Source organism: Mytilus trossulus, chromosome 4 (genome assembly GCF_036588685.1).
Source record: "Mytilus trossulus isolate FHL-02 chromosome 4, PNRI_Mtr1.1.1.hap1, whole genome shotgun sequence".
NCBI lineage: Eukaryota > Metazoa > Mollusca > Bivalvia > Mytilida > Mytilidae > Mytilus > Mytilus trossulus.
The window spans coordinates 11,491,383-11,511,383 of NC_086376.1; the positions used below are offsets into that span (position 1 = coordinate 11,491,383).

Genomic DNA, 20,001 nt, shown 5'->3' on the forward strand with positions numbered 1-20,001 from the left:
AGTGAGAAATTCACTTAATATTTAAACTTAACTTTTTTCAAGCAGTTGCTGACCATGAGAATGAGGTCAAGGGTCTGGTGGGCTTTAGGCCAATGGACAAATGAAAGACAGAAACTAAAGGCATCTGTACACAAGTATGCAGCCTCAAGGTTTATCGCCTTCTAAAATATAAATCTTAATACAAATAGTTTACACTGCCACTGCTGTATTGTAAACCCTATGTCTCACATTCTGCAATTTTCTTCACAGGCAAAATAAAATAAATTGTTGAACTAGCTTTCGGTGACTAAGAGTACTCTCAGTTCGGTACTTTGTGTTTTGTTAGTTGTTTTTGCATTTGTATCAATGAGTTATGCCCTTTTCAATTGATTTTTTTTTTTGTAACAATGTTGTGCTGTTACACCACTGCCCCAGTTTAGGGGCGGGTTGGATGCTAGTAAATATGCTTATCTCATTGGCAATTAATCATGCCACATCTTCTTTTTAGTATTAACTCTGCAACATTCTGAATGTAATGCAGTGGTTGCCATTTGTTGCTGTATATCATACTTGTTATTTGTTTATTATTTAAATAGAAAAACAATTGATATGTATCTACCCATGACAAAAAATCAGTATATGTACAGCAGAAAACACACATAAAGCAAAGCAACATCACTTTTATTTTGCTGTTTCTCATCTCAAAATAACAATTATGTACTGTGGATTCATTTATTTTTCGTAGGTACCAATTTTCGCGGATTAAGGAAAACTTACATGTTTGTGGATATTTAATTTCGTGGTATTGCCGAAGACTGCATACAAGCCAATGGAAAATTTGTCATTCGTTGAACATTTAATTTCGTGGTTTACCTATACCCACGAAATCCATGAAAATTGGTATCCAACGAATATTAATGAATCCACAGTATATAAATTAGGCATTTATTTTCTTTATTTGAATTGTTTTACATTTGTCATTTGGTACCTTTTACAGCTGTGAAGGTATGAATTTTGCTCATTTTTGACTGCCAAGTTTTCATGTAATAAATGGGTGAGATTTGGCCTAAATTGTCAAGATCAAAGGAAAATGAGACCAAATAAGCATGAAAATTTGAAAGCCCTGTAGTAGTTAACTTCTTGCTTATTTGGTCTCTGATGGGGAGTGGTCTCATGTGCAATTGTACCACAGCTTCTCATTTCATACTACACAGTATAAGGCCTACAATATTTTCTGTAGAAAGAACCTGCTGTTTATAATTTCAAATTTTATTAATATGATTGTTACAGAAATCTTATATATTTATCCTATTAAACACAATCAATATACAATATATCAGACTAAACTTAACTGAGATTAAATATTAACTAGACATATTGGTATGACATAAATAACCTTGTATGCAGCAAGATCAAAACTCATTCAACTGTAACCAAAAGTAAACTTTACTATGTTTGTCATCCTTATACACTGATGCATAAAAAATCAACTTCATATCTCCAAGAAATACAAATAACAATGTGTCCAGAGTACACAAATGCTTGACTTGCACTATCATTTTCTATGTTCAGTGGACTAGGGGTAATTTGGCATTAAAATTAGAAAGATCATATCATAGTAAAGATGCGTACTAAGTCTCAAGTTGATTGGACTTCAACTTCATCAAAAATTACCTTGACCAAAAACTTAAACCTGAAGCAGGACAGACGGATAAAACAATAGACGGATGAAAGGATGCACAGACCAGACTATCATAAAAAGGGCATAAAAAAAGTCTGGACAAGCTAATCTTTTATGTCCAAGGATAGTGATTTTTGCCACAAGACCATCAACTGAAACATAAATTGAACTTGATCTGTAGGTCATTACAATCAGTTATACCAAACATCAATTCTTTATTTGCAGGCATTACCTGACCTGTAGACTGCAGGCATTACCTGACCTTTAGACTGCAGGCATTTCCTGACCTCTAGACTGCAGGCATTTCCTGACCTCTAGACTGCAGGCATTACCTGACCTTTAGACTGCAGGCATTTCCTGACCTGTAGACTGCAGGCATTACCTGACCTTTAGACTAAAGATCATGAGTTGTTTTGTCCAAGGAAGTTCTTCAGCCAGGAGTCAGTCAAAATGAATGCAATGATCCACTGTTCTATAATTATTAATAAATACTAATGTACCATTACAGCTGTTGGATTTCTGTATGATGGACACTATATTCCCAGGCAGCTTAAGGAAGCTGGCTTGTCATGTGTTGGATTTTTTGTCAGATTTTCGGAATCCTCTGGTTTTATCCATTTGAATGCCCTGAAAAAAAATTGCCTGGTGACCCCATTTTTCTTTTTGTAAATCTTTTACATGTATAATGATGAGCCATGTCAATGATGAAGCTATGAAAAGTCAAGAGCGAATATTTTCCCGCCAAAATTTCAATGGCTAATATCTTGAAAACAAGCACAGTGACCTATATATTTCTTTGGCTCTTTGGATTCCTTTATTAATCCCCTATCAATATAAACTAGTGTTTTAAAAAGTTAATAACTTTAAAACTGAGAAGTGAACTCCCTTAACTTTTAAGAAAGTAACATATAATATTAAGGTGGGGTATTATTGCAATTAAATAACTCTTTATTATGTATTATGCTGACTAATTTGAATACAGTACATAAATAAATATATTTCCTATAAAAAAAATCTTACTATAACAAATTAATTATATAACAAACAAAAGTCAAAACAATTGCCATAAGACAAAGAATAAATAACAAAAAACAAATAAAAATTTTAAGTCATGATTGTCATGAAGATTATAACAATAGAAACTGTATGCCCACAATTTGACAAAAATTGTCAATGTGCACCCAATGTAAAAGAGATTGTCCATTACTGGCCAAACGTAAATAGAACACTGTGGTTTTTATCCCCCAAATAAAACTGACCACCATGACATAATACATTGTATAAAACTGAAAGTATTGTTTGGGTCTGGTAAGTCTTTTACAGGAAAATAATTTACAGACACTTGACTAAAATTTTACATATCTCATCTACATCATTCTAGATACACTCACTGCCTCTTACCATAATTATATCCTACATTGCTCATATCACAAATTTATTATTTGTGTATTACTTATTGTGTATTTCACTAATGTTTATATAATCATTGTATTATGATGTTTTTGTATCTTGCCCGACAAGGGCCCATGATTGGTATAATAAAATAATGTCTAATGTCTAATGTCTGTATTATCTATAAAATATACAATTATCTTAAATTTTGTTGAATTTCATAATTCATGCTAACTTTACTTTTTTTCAATTTTCAGTGTTACAGTAGGTTTTCTAAGAATCCTACAATAACTGTTACTGAATATGCTCAACAACATAAATCTTCCTCTTTAAAAACCATATGCACTGGTCCCATTAAGATGTTAATATAACATATATCAAGTTAATGAGTTCATATGTATAACCATTTTGGCCTCCTTTTTTAATGTTCTTAATAATCATTTTAGTCTTAAATTAATCATACTATCACTAAAAGCTTTATTTCAGAAAACATTCAACAACACTTCTCTTTCTGGTTACTATTGAATCTGAATCTGAATCTACTATAAGTAATCAGTATGCAGGTACTACAGCTATGCAACTGTCCAGTTAAAATCTGCTCTACAGAATTCTCCTGTGTCCAGGTTTTTAGCCATGAGCTGGTCAGGGTGATGGTTTGGTAAGATATGTTGGACATACAGTCTGGGAATACAGCAATCCTGTAGTATAGATAATAATATATCAACTATTATAAAAGTCACCAGTTTAAACATATTTTGTTCTCTTGCAACATTTTCAAAATGGTCTATACACATTCTTTCAAGTATTAAATAATACTTCTATTTGCCTGAAAAACAAGTACACCATTTGTTTTTAACAATAGAAAAGGACTTTGTGTCAAGTTTGTAAGTGGCATGCAGATTTTATACCAGGACATCCATAAACTCCTAAAAATAACTGTTACAAACTTATAATTCTTTAATTCCACGTTTTTTTTAAACAAAGCCTAAATGCAAACTCAATTTAGTTTTCAAATGTATAAACTCTATGGTTACCATGGGATTCACCAATCAAATTTGACTAAACATGCTAAACAATATTGAAATTATGTACAGTTATTCCCATATATATCCCCACCTCAATTGAGTGTTATAATTAGATTATAACATCCAAATTTTCCCCCACTTATTTTCCAAACCATATAGCATATAATGGTAGTATATGGATATGCCATTTCAGTTTCAGTTTTATTATACAGTGTGTGTTATCCCTCACACTGCGGGACCAGAAACAAATTTTGGATTAAGCAAGGTGTCGGAATACTCAGGTTTTTTCATCAAGATGGGCATATTTTGGGATCATAAAATCATGTTGATTAAAGCAGGATGTTGGAATACTCAGATGTCTGATTAAACAGGTTACACTGTATGTAATAATTTTTCAGTATTAAATATCAATTATTCTTTATAACAGTATCAAGACTTACTATGAGATAAGATACAGTTGTACCCGAGATTCTGGAGCAACCATTCAAGTAAATTTCTTCTAACATATGACAATGATTTGCTATACAGAATATGCTTTTGTCTGTGAGATTCAGTATACCAGAGAGAACAATTATATTGAGATCACACTTTCGAGCCAGTTCACAGACACCTTCATCTGTTACCTATAAAATAAAAAAGGGAGAATAACAGCATGGTTATATCACAATGACAAATTAGTTCACAGAAACCTTCATTTCTATACCTGTGAAATAAATAGAGAGAAAAACAAGCATGGTTATATCACAACGTGAAGCTAGCTCTCAGACACCTTCAATTTCTTTACCTGTGAAAAAAAACAACAGAGAAAAAAAAAACACATGGATATTAGTGTCATGTTTGTAATGAGGAAATATCAACAAAACAGAGATCACAGACCACTGTTAGGGTTTATCAAAAAGTTACAAAACACAAAGTATAAGAAACTTTGTTTATTTCAAAATTTTGATGCTGTGACCAGGATGGTGATACTCTGATAATATAGTGTAAAAAAATATGTTTCCAACATTTAGGTCTTATGGTTATGATGTTTGTTTACTCTGTACTTTGGTATGGTTGCCTATGATATAGATTTGATCATGTAGTAACACAATGCAAATTATTAGTGATTTCTTCATTTATTTCTACATATTAATGATGTCTTGGTGCAAGGCAATTTCCATTCTTAATTTTATTCATTTAAAACAGGTTTTCAGTTTCTATGATATGAGATTTATAAAGGTTTGATGAATAAAATATAAGATGAGATCTAATAACTATAGTCGCCATCACATAAAATTGGCACAAGGAATTTTGTAGATTTTTTTTAAAAATATCAGTCCTATTCACTTGAGATGATGTTTTCATTCCCTATTGGAATTTTGAAAACAAGGATGATGTTTTTTCATTAACGGAAGAAAAATCCTTTCCAAATATTCACTACGGTCCTACCTTTTATTGTGTTTGCACTGTATAATCCTGGCCTTCACATTTTTCAAGATTATTTACATTGTAAAACTGCCATCTTGGTTTCTATGAGGATCCCTTATTTACATAACATTTGTTAATCTCCAGTAATATCCTTGTCATTGATTATACATTTTCCTGCGCTTTTTGCAAAAAAATTGACAGCACGTGGAACTCCAAGGCAACACTTCCGGTAATAACAATGTCGTATTCCACCATACAAAATAATCTTGGATGATGTAAAGGTCAGGATTATACAGTGCAAACACAATAAAAGGTAAGACAGTAGTTGATTTTTTGAATAATAATTGATTCCATTAATTGAAAAACGTCTTCTTGAATGAATGGGGCTGTCAGTTTAAAATTTTTCAACCAAAAACATGGTACCAATTTTACCTGACAGCGACTATAGGAGCTGTAAGACCTGCACTGCTCACCTAGGTCTAAACCCAATTTTTGCCAATTTTCTATTTAAGCAACCATTGCAGCTTTGTTTGAAAGTGACAGGAGATTAACCATAATTTTCAAAGATGATCATGCATGTTTTTTTACTTTTTGTAATTAATTTCATGATTTAGGTCAATTTTTTTTCCAGTATTTGTGGCAACCATGATAGAAAGCTGTTTGGTAATCAACCCTCAATTCTTCAAGGGGAGATAACAAATATATCATTAATTTTCTATTGTACTCCTATGTGCTATTTTTAAGACATGATTGCCATGTTTATTTGATGGATCAACAAACTCAACTTTTATAACTTTCTAAGGTTGATGTAGGCCAAGTTTGGTTCCAAATGACCCAGTGGTTTCAGGGGTGAAAGATTTTTCTTTACTCAAGTACACAGGACAAAACAGGGGTGAAAGATTTTCCTTTTATAAACTTTTTATCAGCATAGAACAAAATACTTGACCTATTGCTTTAGCCCCTTTGTTTGAGGGGGTACCCAACACTTTGACTAAAATAGATTTTGATCGTTTTATTTTTATAAAGTTTTGATAAAATAATTGCTTTGATCTGTTGACAAAAAAAATGTTAATTTCTAGAAATTTTAACAAAAAATTTCACAAGAATAATTTGATTGGATATATCGCAGTTTGGTAAACACTAATTTTGATTGTTGAAAAACTGGATTGCTCCTTAATTATACGTAATAGTATGTGATTAAAAATTTTTGCTAATTTTTAAGAGTTAATTCCTTTAGGTGTTCTGAACCCCCTTAAGGTGAGCTGAAATTTAGACTTCAATACCTGTGCACATCCTTTCATTCCAATTCTGTGCAGTTTCGGACAATTCCTGGCCAATGTTCCTAATAATTCATCAGTTATACATCTCTGACCAGCTACATCTAACATTTCTAAATTGTAACAGTGGTCAGCAGCTGTCAGTAACACATCTAGATTTAACTAAAATAACAAACAATCCATCTTATAAACTATTGGTCACTTTTCTATAGGAATACATTTCTTGATTCATTGAATCTAATTTGAATCCAAATCGATTCAGTGTCGCTAAATTTTTATTATTTTATTTTTTAAGTTGTGTATCATAGAAATAATAACAAGGAATGAGCTGTAGTTTTCTGTATTTTAAAAGATGCTTTTAGTTCAGGATTTTTTTATGTACTATTTTCTATGCCTTTATTACTAATATTAACTATTATACAGGACCCTTACTCCTGATTTTCAAAAAAAGCGAAAATTGATAATACAAAACTTAACTGCAATTTGGTCCTCACAGGATAATACCAGTTAATAATAAAAAATAAACCCAGTTAATAATAAATTTAAACACATGTTACTTAAAACTGAAATTTTTAAAACTTTTTCCCAAGCCATTGCCTACATGTTTTCAGGATAGAATATACCTATATAATTTGCTTTGACTAAATATCACAATTTTAATTTTCTCTTTTGAAGAAATGTATCCCAATTACTAAACTGTCACTAGCCAATTTATTACAGTACTGTTTACCTTCTTAGTGCTGACAAATAATTTCTTGATCAGCATTGCTCTATCTGGATTCTCCAATAAAGGTACCAGTGTCGTTAATGTTAATCTATGACACATACTGAAATCTAATTGCTCTAAACTTTTACAATATTTGGTGACAGCCTTCAATCCTTGATCAGTCAACTTGTCACTAATTGTTCCACTTATATCTAAACATATTAATCCTTTACCAATATGCTGTAAGATCTGAAAATAAAATCGTCTAAAGTGCATCAAACTTTATAAATCCTCAAAAAATTAATAAAGAACAAGTAATTTGGTAGTGAAGAAGTGCCTGGCCCAAGTCAGGAGCCTGTAGTTCAGTGGTTGTCAAGGGTTTATGTCTGTCATATCTATTTTTTGCAAATTGTTTTGTTATACGTAAGGTCTTTACCCAGTAGTTTCCTCAATTAAATTGTTTCACATTGGTCATGTCAGGGGCCTTTAATAGCCTTTTATACAGTATGGGTTTCTTATAATTGATTACATCAAATTCATTTGATTTTTGGTGGATAGTTGTCTCATTGACAATCCTACCACATCTCCTTATTTTCATAGTTGATGGTAATATTTAGGTTTTTTAAAACTGAAACATACTTGTAATGAGAAAAATAATAATCCTGGTACATGATCCAAGTGTTTAATCAAAAATGGTTGCTTTACAAAATTCTAATTGTAAACCATACAATTGTTATATGTATGGTTATGTGTTTTGAAGTTAATCCAAGTCGTGAAAGTTGTCTCCCTTTGTATAATGATGCATATTTGTCATGTCATGTAATCTGTCTCTTCGGAATAAATGTGCCATGGCGTTCCATGTGTTTTTTGTTGTTCTACAAAGAAATATATGTTTAGCAGCTTGGAGAGTCAAGTATATTTTCCACCATGTATGTAACTCATTTTTTTTAGGCATGATGAATACAAATAAACTTTCTTTCAGGACAGATCAATTCATCCAAGAAAGTTGGGTTTTTTAAAGAAAATATAATTATATCCCATAAATAAAAAAACTATGTCAGGAACATAACAGTTGTTGTCCATTCGTTTGATGTGTTTTGACATTTGATTTTGCCATTTAATTAGAGACTTTCCAATTGAATTTTCCTAGGAGTTCAGTATTTTTGTGATTTTACTTTCTATGTTGCACTTTCTATGTTACCTGTGAAAATGTTTCATCATTTAATGCAGTAACTCCACTCAATCTAATGTGTTTTAATAGTTTTAATCTTTGCACACATTCTATAAATAAAGTTTCATCATCCAATAGAATCCCACACAATGATAAACTTGTTAATGATGTTGGTAGTGTCCAGAAATATTCATTATGAGGACGGCTTCGTAATCCATTACAATAAGATAAGTCTAAATGTTGCAACTCTTGACAATTCTGTGACAACTGAAAAGAAACAATTGCATTAAAAAAAGTTTTAGCATAAAATAAAAGTCCGATAAAGGGGAGCTTATCTATAAATGAAAATAAACATTAGCTTTAAAACAAGTTTACTGTTTTACATTTGACATTTTGGGGCTGTTTATAGTGACTATACAGTATGGGCTTTGCTTATTGTTGAAGGCTCTATTGTGACCTATAGTTGTGCTATGTCATTTGGTCTCTTCTGGAGAGTTGTCTCATTGGCACTCATACCAAATCTACTTTCTTATAAGTAAACTGTAAAATCTGGCTCAAAACCCTAATTTGTGTAACATTTAAAAAAAAGTTTAAACTTACCTCAAAAACTGCCTCTCCATTCAAATTTGAACATCCATGCAAATTCAACCTGATAAATGGAAAATAGCTATATATACAAAACAAAATGAATTTCATTTACAGTCACAAAGCTTTCTTTCTAAATTCCATCTCTTTATCATAATATCATAAATATAACATAAAATATTTCACCTTTTACCAATCGATTGGCTATAGGAGCTTAAGCAGCATCATCGTCTTTAAGAAAGTGCTTCATCTGTAGTTAATTTAGTTTGAGTTCAAATAAAAAAAACAAAAAAGTAAACATGCTAAACAAGCTTTTTATTTAAAGGGGACTAACCTTTTTAGATTGGGGCAGTATTTTGCTATGGTCTTTAAACTCTCACTCCTCATAACATGTGGGTTTCCATCTAAATCTTCCTACAAAAGCAGAAAACATATAAAAGACATATAACAGTTTGGTATATTTTGTTATTTCTTTATGTCAATTGTCTTCCATTCAGGTTTGTTTTTGACATATGAAAAAAGAAAAGTACATTTGCTCATATACAAAAATACTAAAAGTGAATTCTGATTGCTTGTATTTTTGTGAACACAGTTCCACCAGATTTTCTATCAGTTATATTTATAGGCAATAGTTTGAAAATTAATTCAATAGAACTCCTTTATCATAATTTTGAAAAATACCAAATATCAATTTTAATAAAACTAGAGGCTCTAAAGAGCCTGTGTCGCTCACCTTGGTATATGTGAATATTAAACAAAGGAAGCAGATGAATTCATGACAAAATTGTGTTTTGTTGATGGTGATGTGTTTTTAAATCTTACTTTACTAAACAGTCTTGCTGCTTACAATTATCTCTATCTATAATGAAATTGGCCCAGTAGTATCAGTGGAAATGTTAATTAAAAATTTACAAATTTTATGAAAATTGTTAAAAATTGACTATAAAGGACAATAACTCCTTAGGGGGTCAATTGACCATTTTGGTCATGTTGACTTATTTATAGATCCTACTTTGCTGAACATTATTGCTGTTTACAGTTTATCTTTATCTATAATAATATTCAAGATGATAACCAAAAACAGCAAAATTTCCTTAAAATTACCGATTCACGGGCAGCAACCCAACAACAGGTTGTCAGATTCATCTTCCAATTACAGGGCAGATAGATATTGATCTGATAAACAAATTCACCCCAAGTCAGATTGCTCTAAATGCTTTGGTTTTGAGTTATAAGCCAAAAACTGCATTTTACCCCTATGTTCTATTTTTAGCCTTTGTGGCCATCTTGGTTGGTTGACCTGGTCACGCCACACATTTTTAAAACTAGATACCCCAAAGATGATTGTTGCCAAGTTTGGATTAATTTGGCACAGTAGTTTCAGAGGAGAAGATTTTTGTAAAGATAACTAAGATTTACGAAAAAATGGTTAAAAATTGACTATAAAGGGCAATAACTCCTAAACGGGTCAACTGACCATTTCGGTCATGTTGACTTATTTGTAGATAATACTTTGTTGAACATTATTGCTGTTTACAGTTTATCTCTATCTATAATAATATTCAAGATAAAAACCAAAAACAGCAAAATTTCCTTAAAATTACCAATTCAGGAGCAGCAACCCAACAACCAATTGACTGATTCATCTGAAAATTTCAGGGCAGATAGATCTTGACCTGATAAACATTTTTATCTCATGTCAAATTTCCTCAAAAGGTTTTGGTTTTTGAGTTATAAGCCAAAAACTGCATTTTACCCCTATGTTCTATTTTTAGCCGTGGCGGCCATCTTGGTTGGTTGACCAGGTCACGCCACACATTTTTAAAACTAGATACCCCAAAGATGATTGTGGCCAAGTTTGGATTAGCTTGGCCCAGTAGTTTCAGAGGAGAAGATTTTTGTAAAAGATTACTTTAATTTACGAAAAATGGTTAAAAATTTACTATAAAGGGCAATAACTCCTAAACGGGTCAACTGACCATTTTGGTCATGTTGAATTATTTGTAGATCTTACTTTGCTGAACATTATTGCTGTTTACAGTTTATCTCTATCTATAATAATATTCAAGATAAAAACCAAAAACAGCAAAATTTCCTTAAAATTACCAATTCAGGGGCAGCAACCCAACAACCGATTGACCCATTCATCTGAAAATTTCAGGGCAGATAGATCTTGACCTGATAAACATATTTACCCCATGTCAGATTTGCTCTAAATGCTTTGGTTTTTGAGTTATAAGCCAAAAACTGCATTTTACCCCTATGTTCTATTTTTAGCCCTGGCGGCCATCTTGGTTGGTTGACCGGGTCACGCCACACATTTTTTGAACTAGATACCCCAATGATGATTGTGGCCAAGTTTGGTTTGATTTGGCCCAGTAGTTTCAGAGGAGAAGATTTTTGTAAAAGTTAACAACGACGACGGACGACGGACGCAAAGTGATGGGAAAAGCTCACTTGGCCCTTCGGGCCAGGTGAGCTAAAAAATAAATCCTATGTAACAAACAATATATAAAACAACAATTACCAAACTGCCCCTCAATCCTTGAGCTATAACTGCAAATACATCATCATATAGTTTGTGGCATCCATCAATATTCATACATCTGATGCTAGGATTGTTGTTCACAAGTGTTTTTATTCCTAAAATTGATATGCATACATTTAATGTTCAAATATGAGGCCACGGTTTTTTAATTTGTTGGTTTACGGATTTTTCCCATAAAAAAGTCGGGTCGGTCGGTCAAAAAAAAAAAAAAAAAAAATCTTTCAAAACAGAAAAATATGCAAAATAAATATATATTTCACCTCACTAACAAAATGTTTGTCTTATTTGCTGTTTTGTCATCATTTCTTAACATTTAGTTTCGATGAAAAATTATTGATCAGTGATCATGAACATCGCAGGACATCATGTAATAACTTCCTGTAAAAAGGGGGCGGGGTGGGGGGGATGCACGGACAAAGACGAAATTAAATCGTCATTTCACAAACAAGTGAAACAGCTTCGCGTAGCTCTCAATCAATTCCAGAAAACTTGGTAAATAATGATCTTCAATCACAAAAACTGATAAGGATAAAAAAAGTAAAAACACCGTACAAAAATAAGTTTCAACACACGTGTCGAAAAACGTAATAGACTCGTCCACTGGAAAAACGACAATATCGGGTTAATCAGTTGTCATGCAATCCGGTTTTTATCCCAATTATTGATATTAATGAAACAAGAAAATTTCAAATGATTTGTTAATATTCAGTACTTTAATTGATGTATTCCACCTGTCAACATTTGGACAAGTCTACTTCTCTGAGATGATGCATCTTACGGACTGATGACAAATTAGGGAAACGAACTTATTTTGTAATAGGTTTTCAACACAGATTTCGTTCCACAAAATTATTTGCGCAAAAGACATTTCAAGGTCAGTTATAATAGATTTGTCTATTTTAAGAAAATTAAATTGAAAGTTTTATTTTTCACAACAGAAAGTGTTATTAACTTTGTTAATGATTAATGCATTTCATTTTATAAAAAAAAAAAATTTTTAATTATTTTTCAGGGATAATGCATTGATAAGGATCAGCAGGAATAAAAAAGCATGAAAATTCAATTTTATTTTTATTCTGAAAATCAGAAAAATCGGGTCGGCGGATTCGTAAACCAACAAAAAAAAAACCGTGGCCTGACTTTAAATGTTCAATCATAGTTAACCATAGAAAATGTTGCAAAAAATATTCTCTAACAATTTGAACAAAAATATACAAAACAAGAATCTGCGTCTATAGGACACCTTAGCCGCTGGCACTATATTTCTATGTTCAATGATCTGTAAAATTGGGGTAAAAACCCTACAAAAATGCTTGTTTTTTGCCTCTTTTTGGCCCTTAATTCCTAGACTGTTTGGCCCTTAATTCCTAGACTGTTTGCCCCATAACTCTTTCAATGAATCTCAACCTTCTACTTATGGTATTAAACATTGTGGTACAATTTCAGAGCAATTGAAATACTTATACACAACTTAATGTCTGGAAACTAGATAAATGCTTGTTTTGGGCCCCTAATTCCTAAACCTTTGGGACCATAAACCCAAAATCAATCCCAATCTTTCTTTTGTGATTATAAACATTGTGTTAAAATTTTAATTGATTTCTATTTACTAAAGTTATTATTTGGAAACCATCTGTCTTAGGATGATGCTGAAGATGACAATGTGATACCAATATACGACCAAAATTTATCTAATTTTTGAGCTGAGTTTATAAAAACATGATGAATGTCCCTCTAATATTGTAGGCTTAGCATAAAAAATACTGTCAATACAATGAATATTGCTAGAGCTCTTAGTAGAAGTACAGTTTTATAATTCTGAAGAAAAGAAAGTGAAATACATTTTTAAATCAGCTTTTTGAAGTTCCTGCAAATTTTTACTGAAGACAGTATGTATACTCTCATTGGTTTTAATACATACATGTATTGCATCTCATTGAAATCATAAAATGTAATATTAGGACCAACCCTATATGATGATAAATTATCCATGCAGTCCATATTAATCCTTATAGTATACTAAAAATAATATTTGACTTGACCTTAGAAAAGAATTTTCTAATGTTATAAAAAATTGGAATGTTTTAAAAGAAATCACTCTTAAAACATTCCAATTTTTTATAACATTAGAAAATTCTTTTCTAAGGTTGAACTAGACTGTTGTCCTTCAGCTTTTAAAACCTGATTGAATTCAGTCAGACCTACCATTAACTGTTAAAGCAAGGCAGCCAGTTAAATCAACGGTGTGTAGTTTAGGAGATTTAATACAGGACAGACCAGTAGATGTTATATTTGTCAGTCTACGTAACTTTAAATAAGACAGTTGATCTTGCCCATCTGTAATATTCTTTATACCAATATCTGTAAACATAGAAACAACCTATTTTAAAATAGATGATATCAATTAAACTAGAGGCTCCAAAGAGCCTGTGTCGCTCACCTTGGTCTATGTGAATATTAAACAAAGGAAGCAGATGGATTCATGACAAAATTGTGTTTTGGTGATGGTGATGTGTTTGTAAATCTTACTTTACTAAACAATCTTGCTGCTAACATTTATCTCTATCTAAAATGAACTTGGCCCAGTAGTTTCAGTGGAAAATGTTAATAAAAATTTACAAATTTCATGAAAATTGTTAAAAATTGACTATAAAGGACAATAACTCCTTAGGGGGTCAATTGACCATTTCGGTCATGTTGACTTAATTGTAAATCTTACTTTGCTGAACATAATTGCTGTTTACAGTTTATCTCTTTCTATAATAATATTCAAGATAATAACCAAAAACAGCAAAATTTCCTTAAAATTACCTTAAAAGGGGCAGCAACCCAACAATGGGTTGTCAGATTTATCTGAAAATTATAGGGCAGATAGATCTTCATCTGATAAACAATTTAACCCCATGTCGAATTTGCTCTAAATGCTTTGGTTTTTGAGTTATAAGCCAAAAACTGCATTTTACCCCTATGTTCTATTTTTAGCTGTGGCGGCCATCTTGATTTGATAGTCGGGTCATCGGACACATTTTTAAAACTAGATACCCCAAAGATGATTGTTGCCAAGTCTGGATTAATTTGGCCTAGTAGTTTCATAGGAGAAGATTTTTGTAAAAGATAACTAAGATTTACGAAAAATGGTTAAAAATTGACTATAAGGGCAATAACTCCTAAAGGGGTCAACTGACCATTTTGGTCATGTTGACTTATTTGTAAATCCTACTTTGCTAAACATTATTGCTGTTTAAAGTTTATCTCTATCTTTAATAATATTCAACATAATAACCAAAAAACAGCAAGATTTCCTTTAAATTACCAATTCAGGGGCAGCAACCCAACAAAGGGTTGTCTAATTCGTATGGAAATTTCAGGGCAGATAGATCTTGATCTGATAAACAATTGTACCCCATGTCAAATTAGCTCTAAATGCTTTGATTTTTGAGTTATAAGCCAAAAACAGTATTTTACCCCTATGTTCTATTTTTGGCCGTGGCGGCCATTTTGTTTGGTGGACCGGGTCACCGGACACATTTTTTGAACTAGATACCCCAATAACAATTGTGGCCAAGTTTGATTGAATTTGGCCCAGTAGTTTCAGAGGAGAAGATTTTTGTAAAAGATTACTTTAATTTAAGAAAATGGTTAAAAATTGACTATAAAGGACAATAACTCCTTAACGGGGCAACTGACCATTTCGGTCATGATGACTTATTTGTATATCTAACTTTGCTGAACATTATTGCTTTTTACAGTTTATCTCTATCTATAATAATATTCAAGATAATAACCAAAAACTGCAAAATTTCCACAAAATTACCAATTCAGGGGCAGCAACCCAACAACAGGTTGACCGATTCATCTGACAATTTCAGAGCAGATAGATCTTGACCTGATAAACATTTTTAACCCATGTCAGATTTCCTCTAAATCCTTTGGTTTTTGAGTTATAAGCCAAAAACTGCATTTTACCCCTATGTTCTATTTTTAGCCGTGGCGGCCATCTTGGTTGGTTGACCGGATCACGCCACACATTTTTTAAACAAGATACCCCAATGATGATTGTGGCCAAGTTTGGTTCAATTTGGACCAGTAGTTTCAGAGGAGAAGATTTATGTAAAAGTTAACAACGACGCCGGACGACGCCGGACGCCGGACGCAAAGTGATGGGAAAAGCTTACTTGGCCCTTCGGGCCAGGTGAGCTAAAAAACCAAGCACTAATACATGTTATATACAGTTCATATCCTTGAATTGAACTACTGTTCCCAATCAAAGATATAAACATGCATTAAACATAGAAGATGCTATTAGACATTTACTTTTACCAGAAAACTGGGTTACTTATTTATATACATACATGCACATGTATACTAAAAATGAATTTATTAGGTATATATTCTGTAAACCATAAACCAACTTACTTACTTAACTTTTGCTATCTAGAAGAAAAAGCAAACACATATAAATTGATGTGAATACATGTATGTAAAACTGAGGACCCTTTTATATAAATATATGTACATGTACACCAACACAAATTTAGTGAAATAGAAAAACCACTAAAATAAATTGCCCAGAATTGGGTTGAAGAGAACTAAATGTGCAATGAAGTATACAAAGTACTCTACTACATAAAATGTATGATGGTATATTTTTCTGGTTTTTTTGTAGATATATATTCACTATCATATTATCATAAAACATATTAAACAGCAGTTTTGTTTATATCAACTACTTTAGGCACCTGGTCTGCACTGAATAAATACTTACTTGTAAGATTACATATCTCACAAGCATGATATATGAAAACAACCCCTGTTTTGTTGAAAATTGTTCTTAACCAACAAGCTCAGCCAAACTTTAAACATACATGTACCACAAAACGTTGTGCATGCAAACATGTGACAAAGCAGTAAAGTCCCAGATACAAATATCCATTTAAGTACAGTCTTAACTTTATTATCAATAATATTATACAATTACCATAACTAAGTTAATTTATACTGATGACATCCCATCAACATTTATATTCTTACCTGTAACAGATTGGCATCTTTGTATGGTTAAAGAATCAAGTACACACTTCTGATTGGCTAACACACATAAGAATTCATCAGTCACCTGATCACACTTGTAAAATGTCACATGACGAAGAGAACTACTAAATAGTTGTTGTATTGCAAAGGGAATGTATTCTGGTATCAATAAATCATGATCAGCGATTCTTTCTAAAAGCAGTTCTTTGTGGACAGTTGGAAGTCTCTCTCCAGCATTTGGAATTTTGTCTAGATTACTCTGAATGAAATTCAGGCATATATCATGTAAATGTTTCACCATTATTTCATATTCATTATTTTGTCAATAGCTCAAATCTGTGTAAAACTAATCTGAAAATTAAAAAAAATCTCTTCCTGATTCAATAAATAAATATACAGCCATAAATTCAAAATTCTATATCATAATTCTGAGTTAGAAAATTTAAACACCAATTCAATACAGTTGTAATACAGAGATAAATTTAATGCAGATAAACTGTTGGTGACCTTCTGCTGTTGTCTGTTCTTTGGTCGGGTTGGTGTCTCTTTAACACATTCCCCATTTCCATTCTCAATTTTAATATTGTATTACTAAGGTGAGGTTTTACCGTATTACATCATGATAAATCAAATTGTACAATTTCAGGCAAATACATGTATTCAAGTAATACTTTAATTTGAACACTGTTCTCATCCTGAATATGTATCTATTTTGCCACAGCTGGAAGTTAAACAACCATTCATCCATCAATTTAGAGGCACAAATTTTATCAGTGTCAAATTAAAGTACGTATTATCAAATATTTGCCCGAAATGGTGTGGAATGTCAATAAATGTCAATCGTAAATTACTAGCCATTTACTTAAAGAATACTTGTTTTTTTTTCTACATCAAAACCTTCTAATTGCTGTTTTGACAACATTCTGCCTGTTTTTAACTCTTTTAGTCCTTGATCTGACATGTTGATATGTAGCATAAACATGATAAAGTTATATTGCGTAATTAATATACTATTACTATCAATCTATGATCACATGTTAATTGCATTTTTATTAAAGTGCCAGTCTGCCTAAGAATCAGGCAGTGGTGAAAACATGACCAAAAAAACCCACCCAATTTGACATTGATTTCAGTTCTTAATGTGTAGTTATGCACAAAAATAACATTCATTTCCATTTTCTGTTCTGGTAATATGGGGACGAAGTCCCCAATAACAGTAGAAAATTCAATAAAAAAAAAATTCAGGAAAATTTCCTGAATTTTTCATTGTACTAATGAACTCAAAATCGTTCAATTTTTTTTATGTCATGTTTTGAAATCCCTGACCTGTGCATAAAACTACAGTATACTTCCTTTTCCAGTCTTGTTTGTATGAACCTTTGAGGAAAATATTTATATTTATCAGTCTAGCATAAATAGGAAGGAATGCAATACCAATTTTATTCTTAATAATTCCTTGAAATGAAAAAAACGTTACCTGGTAATCTGGGATGATAGCGTTTCTTTGTTTACATTGCATGTGACGTCATAACTTAAATAACGTCACAAATAAAATCCCTAACAACAGAACCAAATTCGGAAACGTTACGGTATTTCCGTTTCTTATTTTTTTTTTAACAAATATTTAAGTTACAAAAAAATAATTCATACAGACTTCGTCACCATTTACAGGTAATGCCTGCTTCATATTAGAAGATACAATTTGGTTGAAATGCACTAGAAATTAACGAATAAGGGGAGATAACTCTGTAGTTTGCTATCATTCTAACCAATTTTCTTACCAAGTTATTTGATATTACCAGACACACACACACAAAATACTTTTTTAACTCAGGATGATGGTTAGTATTAAATAGCATGATTAGTTCGGTGGGTTTTCTCTTGTCCAAATAAATATGACGTCTGGCAAGGCTGTTTTAATTTTTTTCTGGGATGGCAATAATTATGAGCCTTGCCAGATGTCATAATTATTTGGACTAGGTTTTTTCTAATCATGTTTTAGTTTCTACCTAAATTGCCTGATTCTTACAAAGACTGGCACTTAACCTATACACCTAATTCACAAATAATGTTCTCCTGAAATAATACTTTTCACTTGTGTCCATAAAATACAGAAATCAAAGTCTACCTGTTAAACTCTCATTTGATTTTAATATTTTGTTTTGCTTTTTTCTAGCTAGCTACAGTTACACATGTAAAGTATAATCAATAAATATATATATGTAAGTAAACGTGCTTATTTAAACTACCTGTCTTCTATTCGATGTTGTCTCCTTACAAGTTAAAAGTATAAATAACTGTTAAAGTTATATTTATACTAGCGATTCTGTTCTATTTTAAGAAATGATGACTACTGGTTTATTAGTTTTGATTGAATCGAACAGAAATAGATATCAGAACCGCAAACCAGTCGCAAGGAGTGACTAATAGATTAGTCTGTTTCCAAGGAGAAACGTACAAAATCCGTAAAATTAAACGAGCCCATGATTTTGTAATCTTTCCAACAATTTATTTTTGATATATATTGATTTTATTCATTTTTCAAGTATACTGAGGATTGTAATGTTCAAAAACTTGTGCCTTCATAATTTTTATTACTCAAGTTTAAAAAAGGAGATGTCGGGTATGACATGTATGACTAGCAAATGAGACAACCATCCACGACCATCCACAAGAGACCAAAATGACACAGAAATTAACACTGAACTTTAGGTCACCGTACGCCCTTCAACAATAAGCAAAGCTCATACCGCAAAGTCAGCTATAAAAGACCCCGAAATAACAAATGTAAAACAATTTAAACGAGAAAACCAATGACCAAGTCAAAGTTGTGTGTCTTTTTTCATGTCAGTCCTGTTGTGCCATATGCATGTTATACATCTACTCCTGTATTTGTTTATACATCTACTCCTGTATGTGTGTATACATCTACTCCTGTATTTGTGTATACATCTACTCCTGTATTTGTGTATACATCTACTCCTGTATTTGTGTATACATCTACTCCTGTATTTGTGTATACATCTACTCCTGTATTTGTTTATACATCTACTCCTGTATTTGTGTATACATCTACTCCTGTATTTGTTTATACATCTACTCCTGTATTTTTTTATACATCTACTCCTGTATTTGTGTATACATCTACTCCTGTATTTGTTTATACATCTACTCCTGTATTTGTGTATACATCTACTCC

The 20,001-nt window shown here is 31.8% G+C and overlaps 1 protein-coding gene across 4 annotated transcripts; it reads right to left on the minus strand.

Annotated features, from left to right (window-relative positions):
* Positions 1–1,248: 1,248 nt before the first annotated feature.
* On the minus strand, positions 1,249–19,185 carry LOC134714677 (F-box/LRR-repeat protein 20-like). Of its 4 annotated transcripts, XR_010106560.1 has the most exons (13): positions 19,052–19,185; positions 16,803–17,153; positions 13,977–14,132; positions 11,751–11,866; positions 9,558–9,637; positions 9,239–9,287; positions 8,669–8,905; positions 7,492–7,716; positions 6,768–6,923; positions 4,518–4,700; positions 2,043–3,750; positions 1,948–1,967; positions 1,249–1,897 (listed from the first exon to the last, which is right to left on the minus strand). XR_010106560.1 is itself a non-coding variant. In XM_063576135.1 (11 exons), exons 2-11 carry the CDS (start codon positions 17,101–17,103, stop codon positions 3,625–3,627), a joined length of 1,629 nt encoding a protein of 542 aa, XP_063432205.1. In that variant the 5' UTR covers positions 17,104–17,153; positions 19,052–19,185; the 3' UTR covers positions 1,249–3,624. The 4 variants fall into 4 exon arrangements, 1 of the variants encoding a protein (XP_063432205.1); XR_010106562.1 differs by lacking the exon at positions 1,948–1,967 and having other exon boundaries at positions 1,249–1,892; XR_010106561.1 differs by lacking the exon at positions 1,948–1,967 and having other exon boundaries at positions 2,023–3,750.
* Positions 19,186–20,001: the final 816 nt, after the last annotated feature.